This window comes from Callorhinchus milii, unplaced genomic scaffold (genome assembly GCF_018977255.1).
Source record: "Callorhinchus milii isolate IMCB2004 unplaced genomic scaffold, IMCB_Cmil_1.0 Scaffold1, whole genome shotgun sequence".
Lineage (NCBI taxonomy): Eukaryota > Metazoa > Chordata > Chondrichthyes > Chimaeriformes > Callorhinchidae > Callorhinchus > Callorhinchus milii.
In genome coordinates, this window is record NW_024704742.1 from 111,230,770 (window position 1) to 111,247,022 (window position 16,253).

Genomic DNA, 16,253 nt, shown 5'->3' on the forward strand with positions numbered 1-16,253 from the left:
AGACGGAGAGGGAAGATAGGAGGGTGGAGATGTCTGAGAGGCAGGTGGGGGAAGGCTTGGGGGGATGGTAAACAAGGAGGATTTTGAGGTAAAGCCTGGAGGGGTGGTAGAAGGTGAGGTGTTCAGAGGAGGAGAAGGTTCTGGAAGAATAAGGGGAAAGGCCAAAGGGGGACCGGGAGATGAGAGCCACACCACCGCCACGGCGATTAGAAAACGGTAACATATAAGTCAAGAAGAAATATATGGGAGATTGTCGGTCATTGTGAAGATTTATTAAGAACAAGTGAGGTTCACAGGGCTGGAATCTTACAGCACGTACTAAAAAGGTGACAAAACTGGCCAAGGCAATTTACAAGTCCATTGGTCTAATATCAATAATGTAAAATAATGAAATTGATTCTAATTGTTTGTACAGTTGAATCACATGCTAATTTAATACGCAAATAATTTGATAAGAAAGAGGCAGCCCGGCTTTAGAAGGGGGAGACTGTGCCTTACACATGTTTTCTACACAAATCTGGGCTGGGATGATCTGCTGTGAACTAAATCCACAGCAAATCTCACCTCCTGGTTGATGGTTGATTCAATTGCAAAGGTCACTGACTCTCAACAATTCTTTTCAGACCTTAGATGACCTCATTGTGCAAATAGGAAGATGTAGCAGTTAGAAAGAGATTACTTTAAGGTGCCTTATAGTAAAAAACAAACCGATTTTGGTGGGTTGCACGTGTACCAAAGCTTCATGGTGTTACGCTGTTGGGAATGATGTGGGTTTTCTCCGAGCAACAAACGCAGGATCAGGTGCTGACTGACATGCTTTCTGAAACTATTTCCTATATTTATGTCAGTTTACGCAGTTCTATAAGTACACTGCACATTGTGTATCATAAAACTACGACAATCTCCACATTTTATTATCATCACTTTACGGCATGAGCAAAATTTTTCACTTTACTCCTGGCAAATTAAATAGCAGTGAATCAGCCCATTATTAAACCAAAAAGTATTCTAATTGTCTACCTCAGAAAACAAAAGGGTTCCATTGAAATCTCCAAAGTTTTCCTGAATATAACGTCCATGAATGCTCCAGGTAACGGTAACATTGCCAAGCCCAGGAGGACTCCTTTCAATCAGGAACAATAGATTTTCTCCTAAAAATTGGAAAAGAGAATCAGAGTGAACTCCCAAACTCGCGTCCTAGCGAGAAACATTTGGTTTCAATCATGCAGCACACATTTGACTAGTTGCACATCCAATAGATATTTTGTACATAAAGGTCCTAAAAATAAATTTTTTTAAAAAATAAAGTTGAAAAATGAATTTCCATGTTTATATTGGGGCCTTGGACTTGTGAAATGCTCAACCAAGAAAAAGCTGATTTTTATTAGATTTATTTGGCCAAAAATCAATCCCCCGAATACAACTTTTCGTTCACTTCATTGCTAGTTGTGGGACTGCTGTATGCAAATTGCCTGCTGCATCCGCCTACAGAATACACAATCGTTACATTTCACACTATATCCTGTGAAGCACTTTGAAAAGTCCTCCAATGTGAAAGGCGCTATATCAAATTTAGGAATTATCATCATTCTTTATTAAAACTTTTTTCAAAATGTAATTTTCTCCATACTCAGAAGTATTCTGTGGAGTCCTGTAGCTCAGTGGTTAGAGCACTCGCTTTGCAAGCGAGAGACCTGAGTTCAATTCCAGGCAGGGCGAAACCTTGGGCAAGTTTCCTTACTCCACACGCCTAATAATAATCCCTCCAAAACCAAAAACAATAATAAATTGGTCATTTTCAATCTACGACTGTTTGTGGGACATTGCTGTGCGCAATTGGCTGCCACGTTTGCCCACAAATATACAGTCAATTCACTTTACAGTGTGTTCTGTGAAGCACTTTGGGACGTCCTCCCGACGTGAAAAGCGCTATATCAAATGCAAGGATTATTATTATTATTATTATTATTATTATTATTCTGACAAAGTTCTCAGTGTCAATTATATAGGAGCATACATATTTCCAGGACCCTCAAAATAGCACTGCAATCCATTTGTCTATTCCCAAATTCTGTGATGTAAAACAATACAAAAATGTCATGTTTTAACTCTGCCTGATACCATTGACAAAATCATTTCTATTTCTCAAAATCCACATTCTAACAATGTGATGTTGCGTGTCTCTGATTAAAAACTGACAATATATTAGGGAAAGAGAGATGCATAGTGTCCATATCACTTGAATAATGTGAAATTGGGAAGGATTTCCAACAGAATAGCTAGCACATATTCAAAACAGTTGCAGTTCAACTGATGTAAGATTCACAAATGAAATACTGTGCATTAATACTCAACTTATAATGCAACTATAATTTACCTTATATGGCAAAGCAGGGTGACACAAAATTGTTTTTCAAGTATTGCATATCTTTTAAAACTATAGCAACTTGCATTTATATAAAAGTGCCTTTTTAAAAAGTAACAAAAATGCTAATACAGATTGCCAAGTCCAAGAGTCAGAGGATAAAATAAAATTGTTAACCATCACAAAGTCTTTCTATTTATTTTGCATACATGGCAGAGGTTATTTATTCTATCCTCAGCGGTCATGTTTGATGTGGCAAAGGAAAGTTTAAAAAGACTGTGGTACTGTAGGAATCAATAACAAAGATTAGAAGTGTCGTCATTAAACACAGAAACCCACCTTCACGTCCAATGACCGACCGGGAGGAAGTCTGGAAACTAATTACTCCTCCAACATTATCATTTGCCAGGATAACAACAGTGACTGTGTCAGAGCTGGGCAGAATACGACTGCCACCTTCAGTGCGTGTAAGAGCGATCAGAATCGTTTCACTGTCTTCTGGTTCTTTATCATCTACAATTGTCAAAGTGATGACTTTTCTGTTCTCCCCTGCAAATAAAAATAGAAATAAAGAACCTCGAGTTCAGGCTGTACAGATTATTTCTTCTCTATGCTTCTACATTGGGGGCTAAAAGCTGCCAACTTTTCCACTAAATCTTTATAATAGGAAATTACATTATAAAGGCTGAGCAAAAAATACACCAAGCTATTTGTAGAGATAAGAATACATTAGAACTTTGTGTTTGGAGTTCTGCAATACTAAAATAATTTGACTTTGTTACCTACATAGAGGACAGAGTTTTTTTATTTTACAATAAGAATAAATAGTGAAATAAAAGCTATTGGTCATGTGTAATGCAGCAAACCAAGGCTTTACAAGTTAATCTCCGAATATTAATTATATTTTGGTCCAGATAATTAATTATAATTTTCACTGAACACTTGACATAAACTGTTGAAAAGCTATCAGAAATAGGATTTTATTGTTAACAATGTTTCAAAATTATTCTAAATAACAATTTACATTAGAACTGCTATAATATATTGGTTGTTCCTCTCCATGTTGTAGCCAGCATTTCAAAATAATAAAATCAAATGTGCTTTAACCTATTTTTAATGTATGTCCTATTAATAATACAACAACTAGTACTATAATACCAATAATAATAAATCCTACTAATTAATAATAAATCTAAAAATGGTGAGATTTATTTTAAAACTCCACCTGCATTACTGTACAATAACTCTTACATAGACCCACAAGATTAGAGAAAGGCATAGTTCCAACTAATTATTACAGTATTCTACACAAAAGACACACAGGAAAAAAATCACAGATCTGATTTACTGTATCATCTAAGTTTTGAATGAAACAAAAATGACACTAGGTTGTGCAGTTATTGTTTTCCAGTACTATGACAATCTTCTTCATGTTTAAATACGTGCACTGATGGCACGGAGCACAGGTTTGGAAAAAAGTCATTTGAATGTTAAACATGAAAGATGGACGCACCTTCAGCAAATGTCAAAATACCAACATCACCAACGAAATCGATGTCCTTGAAGCCGTGCCACCAACCACATTCCACTCCACAGTCACCTGACCAAGGTTACCTCTCCTCCTTTCTATCACAAGTTGCACAGTTACCTGTGCTTGTTCCGTAACTTCAAGGTACAAGCCCTGGTCTGTGGCATTAGGGTTGGTGCTGTAAATCAGAAAGATCCCAAATGCATCGCCATTCATAGCTATGACAACACTGGCGACATTCGGTTGCCCTACTGCAGGCTGGTTTCTCAGAGTTGCCGCTTCATTCAGCAGCTCAACTCTTAAAAGTGAAATGGCAAATTGTTCATCTCGTTCTGGAATAGTGTCACTTTGTATTGAAACCGAGAGATTGGCAAACTGATCTCCGTCACGCATGGTTACTGACATTCCAGTAATTGGCTCATAATCGCTGCCTGGTGTTGCCTGGGTGCTGAACAGAGATGACACGCTGGAAGTATTCTTGCAATAGGTTGTAAATTCTGTGCCGTTAACTAAAATGTTTGATGTTGAAGCCATCCATAAGCACTTTGGCCTCCCAGTGGTATTTGTGAATGAGAAGGCAAAGCAGGCACGCTCTTTCAGACAAGCAGCTGCACATGTGTGCAGAGGATCGCGTTCCAGTGAAACATTAACCTGGGGAGTAGACTGGCCATTTGGAATGCCAAGGATCGGAGGGTCATAGTAGGAAAATATGTCCTGTCCTTCTTTAACCAAGAGGGCCACAACATCAGTCTCAAAGGTGGCATAGAATATTCGCAGCTGTCCAAAATACCCCCCACTGTGTTAAATAAGAAAGCACAACACTGTATGAGAAAACATACATGAGCACCAACACCTTTTTAGATTCAGAACAGGGTTAAAGTTAACAAAATGCAAAATACTGCAGCTGCTGGAAATCTGAAACAAAAACAGAAGTCATTGGGAACACTCAGCAGATCAGGCAGCATCCATGGAAAAAGGAAAGTGAGTCATTGTTTGAGTCAACGTTGACTCACTATCCTTTCTCCATAGATGCTGACTGACCTGCTGAGTGTTCCCAGCGACTTCTGTCAAAGTTAACAACACTGGCATGTTCTTCAGTTCTTATCACAGAACCCAGGACCATATATATTGCTCAGGTCTGCCATGAACCAGCAACAACAGCAAGCATCTCTAGTTACTGCTTACAATCCTGCTTCAGCCTCACATTCACCTGTTCATATCTCTCTTGACCTGTTTACATTGGTTCTACACTTGAACACCAGAATTAAATAAGAATGTTTCTGCAAAATATGGTCCAAGTTAAATTTGGATCAAGACTTTTTCAATATCCCCAATAAGAAGCTGAGATACATGTTCATGCTTTTTTTTAAACAAAACTCTAATTGTGGTTTGACTGGCTACTATATTATGTGACAATAGAGATACATCAATAACAATCTTCTACAATAAATATGCCAAGCGAGTGATATGACTACTGGCAGCTCATTTTATTTTCAGCTTTTTAAAGCCTGCACTGAGAATGGATTACCTTACATTTAAACGAAGTTCTCTGGGGACATATCCCAAAACTCAATACCACTTGAGCTGCAAGTATTGTATGTCATATGAATATCAGGGATATAATAGGCAGTTACAATTCATTACCTGATTAGGATTATAATACTGAATGTGATTATAATTAATTTCAGAAAAGAATACAATCAAACAAAAGATTCTGCATTGTGTTGTTTTTGAAACAGAAACACAAGTATTCTACAAATATACATCTGTTTAGTGTTTGTGAACAGAATGTCTCTTAAAAGCTGGACTTAGTTTGGACTCAACATACCTTCTTCTCAATGAAATATTTTCTACTGAATTTCCTTCTAGTGGTTCCTGAACTCTGTATATAGTCTGCCGGAAGTAAACAGTACCATGTGGGTTGTCATTTGCTGGTACGATAATATCTGCCACCTTATCTGTTCCAATAGAACTCCCTGATGAAGTATGGGTAAGCTGCACATGGATAACCTGCAGATAAAATACTAATGTTTAAATATCTATTTTTTTGCATACATACACACATAGCCAAATTAAACTAGTTAAAAGAACAATTTAGTAAATAAGCAAATTGTTCTTAAAATGATAGATTAATGCTTTGCTAATTTCCTATTTGTTTTGTAAAAATCATTTTTGATCATAGATTTCATTCATGGAACATATATGCAGATTGATACATGTATGATGTCAAATGTCATACCTGGCTCACTCTTATGGCCCTTATTGCATCCAAGTCAGCAGCATTCCGCCAGCTTCCCAGTCCAGCACTCAGCCCCACAAAACCAATAGCTGACTGCTTGCACACTTCATGGCCTCAACATTCATAACTCCATACCCTCAGACACAGAGTTGTTCCACTCGCAATCTGGTCAGGCTTTACCCACGACCTGACCCCACACCCATTACAATATTAAGACAAAATTCATGGATGGGTTCACTCATTAAATCCATTTTCCTTACCTCCTCAATTTCGGGGAAATCGTCAGCTAGGAGCTCCAATTGTAAGGTATAAATTGTTTGTCCTGGTGTGAATGTCACCTCACCCAATGCCAACTGAAGATCACTACTAGCAAGCTGTCCATTCATTGTTGCAACCCACTGGATTGTGGCAGCCCCAAGTGTCCCGCCATTACGAACAATGGGAAGCTTTACCTTTGCAGTATTAAACTCTGGTTCTTCGACAATGAATTTGGTACTTTGAAAAACTATAACAGAAAAATTAACCATTAAGAAGTCCTCCATTTCCATAAATGTTTGCAATTCATATGTTCTAAACCAAATCACACTGTATAATCCATTGTATATAAATGAATTAGATGAGCAGTGTAAGCACAATGGAGTCTCGTGTCAGCAATTTGAACGCTGCAACCTGGTCTCCATTAACACAAGTTCATTTTTTTCAAAAATAAAATACAGTTAAAAATTGGAATGTAGAATAGGGTGCATACATGTATTTCATTAGACATACAATAACATGCATTTATATAGTAACTTTCATATAGAATAAAAATCCCCAATTGCTCAACAGATATAATGCTAAGCCCAGAGTATGGTAAAGAGAAATTTAATAATGTTGACCAAAGGCACAGTCAAAGAAATACATTTTTAAAGGATTTTTAAGGCAGAGTGAGAGGATCTTAAACTTGATCCTTTTGAGTTACTGGATATCCTATCCACTGTGAATGTAAGTAATTACAGGTCAATTGTTTCAATTACATCATATACAGTGGGAGCAAAATGAGCACGATTTACAACTTACGTTACAAAGCTTTTTTCATATAAATGAAAATCTCAAAGTGCTTTCCCAAATGAGTTAAATTTTGTTATGAAGGCAAAGCAACAATTAAAGTGTTATTTGAACTCAAGGTGAGATTAGCGCCTTGCAGTCACTTTTGCGTATTCACTACTTTATATTACTGTATGTACTGTTGAGATCATGAGTTTACTTATTTGTTGGCGATGGTAAATGCCACAATTTGTATCCACATTCAGACTGGAAGTTTGACCTTGCTTTAGTTTCATGACTCTTTTGACTTCAATTTAAAAATCACACAGAATTTTTTTAAAATTAAGTCTTCATTTGGAAGACAGTTTTCTTAAAGGCAAATAGTCTTAAGGCTAAGACTAGGTTGATTTCAGGCCTCGGGTTACTCTGTGGAGTTAGTACATTTTTTACATTTAAACAGTGAGTGGATTAAACCTTTATAAATGCAATCAGTATCTCAAGTGCCTAAATCAGCAGCTAAATGCCTGAAAATAATATTCTCAGTATATATGTTAGGGTGCATTACTATCTCCCTCATGTTATTAGCTTTAGGAACATAGGAACAAGAGTAGGCCATTGGCCCATCGAGCCTGTCCCACGACTTTCCAAGATCGTGATCAATCCACAACTCAGTTCCACCTCCTCGCTCTCTCTCCATATCCCAGAATACCCCTGTCTGTCAAGCATATATCAATTTGCCTCTTAAATTCTTCAGCTGACTCTGACTGCACTGCCCTCTGGGGAATTCCACATTCCCACCACCCGCTGCCTGAAAAATGCTTCTTTATTTCACTTCTAAACGGTTTAGCCTCAAAATTAAGTCTGCGGCCTCTAGTCCTCAATTCTCTCACCAGAGGAAACACTATTCAGCCTGTCAAATCTCATCATAATTTTATATATCTCAATTAGATCACCCCTCAATCTTCTGAACTCGAGAGAATACAACCCAAGTTTTTCTATCCTTTGATTATAATTTAGGCATGTGACACCAGGAATCATTCTAATAAATAGGACACTAGTTTTGCTGTGCAAACAAAATCAAGTTCACAAAGATAACTTATACATCACAAACTGAAACAATTTCCAAATGGCCATTTTGTGAGCAACAACTTGTATCTATATAACACCTTTCACACAGGGTACCATTTCGGAGTGCTTAACAGTGAGCTGGGGAGAGAGGGCTGATGTCAAAAGAGGTTGGTCAAAGAGGATTTTTACGTACTGTTGTCCAACTTATTTAGTCTTATCAGAACTTTTTTTTGTACAACATCCTACTGCACCCTATAAAATGATAATACTGTAGTGTGAAGTATTCTAAGGTAGTTTGGAATGGGATATGAAAATAACAAGCTTAACCGTCTGTAATGCAGATTTGCACCTTTGTTACATATTAGACGCATCTCCCATAGCATCTTGTATTATCTATAAACAGAACAGACTTTACCAAAAGATCCATAAGGGTCATCAGAGGCTTCGATGGTGACAGTTGCCTGGGTAAGTTCTCCGAGTACAGCTCCTCCTGTAGTTTGGTTAATAAGCTCAATGCGAAAAGACTCATCAATTTCAGGGGTGATATCATTCAGTAGATAAATTGGTACAGCTTTACTGGTTTCCCCTTCCAGTAAAATGACATCAGAAGATGCTACACTGTAATCTTCACCTACACAAAACAAAAATGCACATGAATAAGATTCGATAAAATTAAATAGAACATTGGCAATCTAGGTCCGTAAAATCAAACCCCGCTTTATAACTGGGTGTGTCAAACAATGGCTGGTCAGCGCCTCTGTCTAACCATTACCATTAACCCCTGCATGTTCCACGTACGCACACTATGTATAGGAAGTGCCATGAAATACTCACTGCACAATGAACATGTAAATCAACAACAGAACTATACTGCATTTCCAGTATACCATGGCGCAGGTCCATAGTACACCGATAAACAGATCCTCAATGATCTTGTGTTACAACAGCGTTCAACTGTATGTATACTGCATAAATCTTTTTATTATTATTGATGGTACACATGTATTATTTTCCAGCAGAGTTTTGTGCTGGTAAAACTATTACAAAGTTAACATTACATTTGGTCAATAGTTTAATGATAATACTTCATTGGATATCGCACTTCAGAGCATCAAAAAGTCTCAAATTGCTTTATACAGGGAGTTACTTTGCCAAGATTCTCATGTAGTGAAGCTTAGCAATCAAGGTTCCTCCCTGAATACTCAGTTGGAAGTAACTCAAGCCATGGAGTGGGAAGTGAACCCACAACCCTCTGGCAAGGTGAGAGTGCAATTAAATGAACGAAACCACCACTGCTAACTTGCACTGTTCTCCACTTTTTGAAAAATGGATATTTTTATTAAATTTTTTTTCTCTTGGCTCATAATACACTGACTCTTAAGTGCTTTGAGACTCCCTCTCGACTTAAAGGCGCCATATAAATCTAGATTGTATTGTGCAACATTCAAGCAGCCCTTTCGGCCAACTAGTCCTTTCCAGTATTTATATTCCAGACAAGCATGCACGCATCCTAATCTCCTTTTCCTATCCTCTTCCATACCTCTCTTTTCCCTTCTCGCTCATGTATGAAAGTGTCTGTACTTTGTATCATAAGTGATCGACAAGAAAGGTAGACAATCTACTTTAAGGGCTTCACCAATGTTGTTCTTAAACCAGATGTGTGCAGAATTGTATTTGTAATCTGCGTCCTAACACTCTAATGTAGAAAATGTGCATATCGGCATCCCAAAATTGCCTTTGTATTAAATTATTGGTGTGGGTACAGAAAAATGGTTTCAAAAAATCTTCTGAATAAATCTTGCATACCAACTCTTGCCGTCATTGAAAAAGTTTGAAACTTCACAGAAACGTCTTCAAATATCCCTCCGGTTCTGGTTACATTGATGATCGGTCCAATATAGTTTTCAGAAATTTGTACAGCAGTAGCTGAAAGCTGCAGGATTCCAAATGCGTCATCATTGGCATCAATAATCACCTGTGCTATGATTTCATTCTTTGGTCCAAGGCGTGGAGACTCAGAAACTAAAAAACGGAGTTTCAGTAATGATTATAATATCCATTATACCTGCATATACTATTGTAGTAATACATACAAAAAAAGCCTTGTTCACTTCAGAATTAAACGATTAGTAAATGAGCAGGCTATTCAACAGTTATATCCATCACTGTCTTAAGCATCATGTACTATTATTAGCCTGATTATTCAGTTCTTCAACAATGTCATTGAACAAAATTATGTTTTCCTCTTGTACAATCTTTGAACCAGCCCTGAATGCTGGACTGTATTATTTCCAATGAGCCATGTATCAACACAAGTCAGTTTTATCAAATATCAATCATACAGCAATTTTAATAGAGCAGCATAGCTGGACTATGGCTTACTGTAACTCAATTAAGCACATTACCACATAAGTAGTATTGTTTACTCAGCCAATGCTGAATTTTCCAAGCTCAGATAGCTCCTGGTTGGCATTTAGAGCAGGAAGTACTTATTAGGAATAAGGCATTCAGCCCATCAAAACTATTTTGCCATTTTATTAATTCAAGTCAGGTCTTTGAATCCCCACCATTTCTCCACATCTCATAATATACTTATCACAAGTGCCAATCCAAGTGCCAGGGCATTAGGAGAAATACCTTTCTCTTTTCACTTGATCTTAACAGACAAATTGGACCTCAGATTAACATCTCATCCAAAGGATACCCTGTGACAATGCAGTGATCCCTCATTACTACACTGGCTTGTCAGCCAAACTACAAGCTAAAATTTTCATGCAAGGACAAAAGAGACTAAGATGTTGGAATGAGGAAAAGAAAAAAGGAAAGAAACAAAAAGATAAAACAAGCATTTTAGATTACTCACTTAGTCTGTTTTGCATTCCTTTCAACAGTATTACATTACTTAAACAGACAAACACAGACTCTCGCTGCTCAGGTTCCAGATCATCCAGTATGGGAATGGTTATGTTAGCTTCTGTTTGATTGGTTTCAAAGATAACTGATCCAGATATGGCAAGATAATCACTCCATTTGGTTGCCCTGGCAATGTGAGATGGGAGATCCGCTGACTCTGTATCATCAAAAGTTGTGTATGTGACTATGGTAATGCCCCACAGTCCTTTTAACCTCTGGATTGTCAGCGTCACATTCTGCTCCTCTTCTTTAATACTGACTGGCCGATTTCTTCCCGAAAAGATGAACACGCCATATGGATCATCATTAGCTAGAATGATCAAGGTTGCATTTGTTAAAACTCCCAGGTTGCCTTTGGAAACATTAGTGATGTATACCGTGAATTCTTTGTCCAATTCAGGAATATTGTTTGAAGCCACTTGCACCATGATACTCTCTTGAGTCTGTCCTATTTCAAATGTGATATTGCCATGGGTATTGAGCAAATCAGAGTAAGGATCAGAGGCAACTTCCCAAAACAGAGTAACCTGAGACAAAGCACCACCAGCACGTACAACCTGAAAATTCAAACAGTTCATTAAACACTCAAGTTGCATAATGGAGATCCAGCCAATTTTAAACTTTATTTCAATGAGATCCAAAATGTTACACCACCAAAATGTATGCATGAATTAAATTATTAATCAAATAAAAGAATAGAAGAACTTATTCAACGTTAGTGTATGTAGTCCTCTAGTTTACATGTTTAGTTTTACAATAGGCTAAATAAAATTGCTGACCTGTAAAAGAACAATATCATGACCTCCTTCTGGTTCTGTCCCATTAACATGTAAGGAATCATTGCTGAACTGGAACACTCCATAGGCATCATCAGACGCATCAATTGTCACTATGATCTCTGATGCTATCCCAAGGCTGGCTGAAAATCAATTCAACAAACAGAAACTTTAATCTTCTCAACGCAAAGAGCTATTTTGGGCTCATCTTATAATCCTAAGTACTAGTTCATATTTAAATAATAACTCAAGACCTTTTACATTTATACAGTATAAATGTAGAATGTCCCAAAGCATTTTACATAGCTGACTGGTAGCTTGAGCTGGGAGTGAAGGGAGCTGAAGAGTGTGGGGATGTTGAGGAAGGCGATTAGCATGGGAAATTGAAACACTGACACTGATGACATGTGTGGCTGAAGAACTTATCTGAGATTGTATTCATTTAAAAAAAAATTAACCGTGCAGGTCAGTGATTTCCCATTGGCACCACCACTCTTATGCCATTACGGCTTTGAATTCATGGATTGAGGACACATTTACACCTCCAAGTCTCATGATGAATCAGACAGGCTAGTTAACCTTTAACAGTGCCTTGTATTATCCTGAATTCCCTGGCTTTCACCAGACAATCTTAGAACTATTTCAGTCCCAGGGAGACGTGGTTGTCAAGATTCAGTAAAGGGAGTTTTACACCAAGTTAAAATGGGGTTTTTGATATTCCAAAATAGGAAGATTTCCAGTACAGGACTGGCTTTCAATACAAGAATTGAAAGACACTTATTTGCAAAACTAAGAAATGTTCAGAGCTTCTAATCAAATGTATCTTAAGGAGAGCATGATTTGGATCCAGCAGTTTGGTTTAAAGCTGGCAGCTTTGTTCCAGGTAACAGTTAAGGCAGGTAATTATTCCATAGAGTAATATTATTCACTCGTAAGAATAAAAGATGGAGTATCAAAAAGCAGGTCAATAAAAAGTAGTAAATGAGAAAGAAACTGGGAAAGTGAATACAGTATTAATTCCAATCACTGCAATCATCAACTTTAGCTTAAAAGTGAATGTATTTTTGAATTCCAAAAGTTGTTTGAAGGACAGTAAATTGATGAAATATTAGGATAACATTTAACAATATTAATTATCTGCTTGTTGGTTCTTGTCCTTTGGGGCATTGGTATACATGGCGACAAGATTTATAGATAAATGCCGTGTTTGGTGATACGCGATCTCCAAGAATTTGGGGAAAATGGTTTTGTGAAAATCCTTGAAGAAACTAATAACTTGTCTCAATGTCTGAAACAGGAATCAACAGCAATAACCTTTGGGTGTCGAGACCCACCTCTATTTTTCCTGGGTGAACTAAATGATTTATAAAAATCATTGACTGAAACCTAAAGGTTGGTAATCAGAGAGGTTAACAGAGGCACACAAGCATCATTTCAAAAATTTATGGGCCAAATCACCAGAAGCTGGATAAATAGAAGTGTTCTACACAGTCTGCAAGTCGCAGGTTGGTTTAAATGTCTGATGCACAACTCAGCAGCTGAATATAAATTCATTTTAAAATGTTGAATACAGTAAATAAGAGCAAGACCGTATGTTCTTACCACGCACATGGACAGCTGGAAGGAAGAGGTCCAACTCGCCATCACCACTCCCGCTGCTCCCTATGTCAAAGATTTCAGCTATGTCAAAGATTTCAGCTATGTCAGAATAAACACTCAGCACACACACACACACTCAGCACACACTCAACACACACACACACACAACAGGTCAACATAAGTAATAAAGGAGAGAGAAAAACTCAATTGAAAAATCATCCAGAAGGTTTTTTTTATTGCGCACAGGTTATCTTAATTAAATAATGTATTTTAAATCAAATGGCAATTATGAATTGCAAATCATATTTTATCAAGTTATTCAAAATGTAGAATACCCTACAATCTTCGTCCAGAAGATAGGTCCATAATTCAAATCCCAAGACCTGATCTAACTCATTGTCTTATGATTTCAAATTAAGACTACGTTTAAAAATGTTCTGAAATTCTGAAAGATTTCATATTTTAAGGCAATCTCTTAAGGCTAAGATAAATTGGAAATTATATCTAAAAAATATAATGTGCAGGTATTTGTGCTAAAAGTTCTCATTTTGCTACTGGGACAGGGATTATTGTAGAAAAAAAAATCAAATATATTTTGTTCCCCATTCTTAATACTTCCAACTATTATTTTTCTCCCTTTTTGGTGACCTGTCGCCTTAACAATGACAATGCAAAAGGCATGCAAAACATATGAGGGTGGGGGGGACATATTCAACTAATTCTCACTCTCCCCACTCCCAGAATCTGACTGGCCTCTGCTCTGCATTTCCTCCTCAAGGCTAGACCTTGAGCTCTGCATATGGGTAACTGAGCATAAGAACTCACATCCTACCTTTCTGTTGCGCAATTGCTTGCAGTACCAACTTATGAGTGCAACTGTGTTGGCTTAACATTGTATGTTTAATTTCTACAATTTCTATTTCTGTCGCCTTTTGTACTTCACAAAGGAAAAATAAATAGTTCATGCCTACCTTCTCCATCAGAATTTGTAAGCTCCACCTTGAAGGTCTTTGGCATTTCAGGATTTGAGTCATCTGTGATATTTATAGTTATGTATTTGTAACGTTCTCCAGGCTGAAACGCTAGAATACCTGCAGTGCTCTGAAAGCAAGTTAAAGGTGTTACCAGTTTCAGCTACTTCACCATTGTGGACCATATCCTGACCAGATGCTAACATTTGACCCAACTTTTAAGGATGACCGATACCCAAGACTCAGGTCAGAAAGAATCACACAATAAATAAGTTCAATAAAGATTACACAGAGGTTCTATTACAATTACTTGGATGCATCCAACTGTTTATGGTTCTTGTTTGAATGGAAAATCATTTGCAGAACATTTTTTTAAAAAAAGATGAAGGCTATTCAAACAAGAACATTGGCCCTTGCTTCAAAAAAGTTATGGCTTAATTCTCAAAGCATTCCTTCTGTCTGCATTTTACGAAGAATTTGTCTTTTTATACGTCCGTAACAGCACAATACATTGTACATTTGCAGAAACTTCCATGGCTTTAGTCTGCTGTAAAATAGTCCACAAAATGTTTTATTTCTTACTCAATAGATCTGATATAGCAGCTTCTATACCATTACTCCAAACAAATTTTCTAGGGCCATACATATTTTGATATTTTGAGTACTCTTCTCACCTGATAATCAGATGAACTGACAGCCGTGAGGGGGACAGTCTGGTAACCCACCAGGACAATACCTAGAAGACCCTGTGCACGGACTACCAGCAGTCTGACTTGTCCAGCCTCCTCTTTCACTGTGATTCTAGGTATAGTGTGGGCAGGGGGAATGATTTGATCGCGTTCTGGCAGTGGTCCAGTAGAAAACTGTAACAAACCTGAAAGATGGTGCAGTGGGACATGAGATGATTTGAATACCAAAATGATTCTTACCTCCAGGAAGCTAACAACAACAAGTTTACATTTATATGGCACCTTTCACATCAGGAGGATGTCTCAAGGTGCTTGATAGTCCTGGCTTGGCACCTGAGAGAGGTTGAAGGTACGGTAAAAGAAGAAGATCTTGAAATGGACCTTGAAAGAGGTGAGGGAGGGGGCAATTCAGAGGGATTCCAAGGTGGGGTTACACAGAGTGGGGCAAATAGGATGAAAGCCCGACTGGGAAACACTTTGAGATGTTTCGAAGAAAATGCGCTATATCAAATGCAAGGATTATTATTATTATAACATGCCAACCAAATTTCCCAGTTTAGTAACAATAATAATTGCAGAATATTTACCATATGGGTGGTCACTGGGTTTGATAATAACCTCTGTACGCATCTTCTCTGGATCAATACTAGCTCCACTCATTAGGGTAGAGCCAGGTTTTCCATCTCCTGATATTGCGGAAACCAATGATATGATGAAGTGCTCAGCAAGCTCAGGCAGGTCATCATCTAAAGCATGTATATTCAGAACCTACAGAAAAAGCAGCAAAACATAATTGGAATTCACTATCCCTGCAAAAAAAAATACACCTGGTATATTCAATACCAGAAGATGAGATGTTGATTTTTATTTAGACATGTCATTAGAGCTCCTCACCTCTCTCTCCCATTTGGTAATGGGTCATTTGGTAAATTCACTTCCTGGAATGAAACTGAGCCATGCAGGTCTAAACTACAAATCTGTTTCCCCAGTCTTTGCTGGGTTAGCTAATCTCATCCATGGCATCAATTGGAGTGGCTCCAACTGGCATCAGTATCCTTGGCTAGCATGGGAAAATCAGT

At 37.6% G+C, this 16,253-nt stretch overlaps 1 protein-coding gene across 1 annotated transcript in view; it reads right to left on the reverse strand.

The window, feature by feature from the left end:
* The window catches only part of adgrv1 (adhesion G protein-coupled receptor V1), a 260,965-nt gene that overhangs the window by 202,677 nt on the left and 42,035 nt on the right, over window positions 1-16,253 (reverse strand). Inside the window, 14 exon segments of the mRNA XM_042346991.1 lie at window positions 1,021-1,151; window positions 2,705-2,914; window positions 3,879-3,926; window positions 3,929-4,689; window positions 5,722-5,903; window positions 6,393-6,637; window positions 8,642-8,857; window positions 10,033-10,248; window positions 11,090-11,696; window positions 11,919-12,058; window positions 13,518-13,573; window positions 14,458-14,615; window positions 15,160-15,359; window positions 15,762-15,942. Coding sequence (XP_042202925.1) covers window positions 1,021-1,151; window positions 2,705-2,914; window positions 3,879-3,926; window positions 3,929-4,689; window positions 5,722-5,903; window positions 6,393-6,637; window positions 8,642-8,857; window positions 10,033-10,248; window positions 11,090-11,696; window positions 11,919-12,058; window positions 13,518-13,573; window positions 14,458-14,615; window positions 15,160-15,359; window positions 15,762-15,942 — 3,351 coding nt within the window.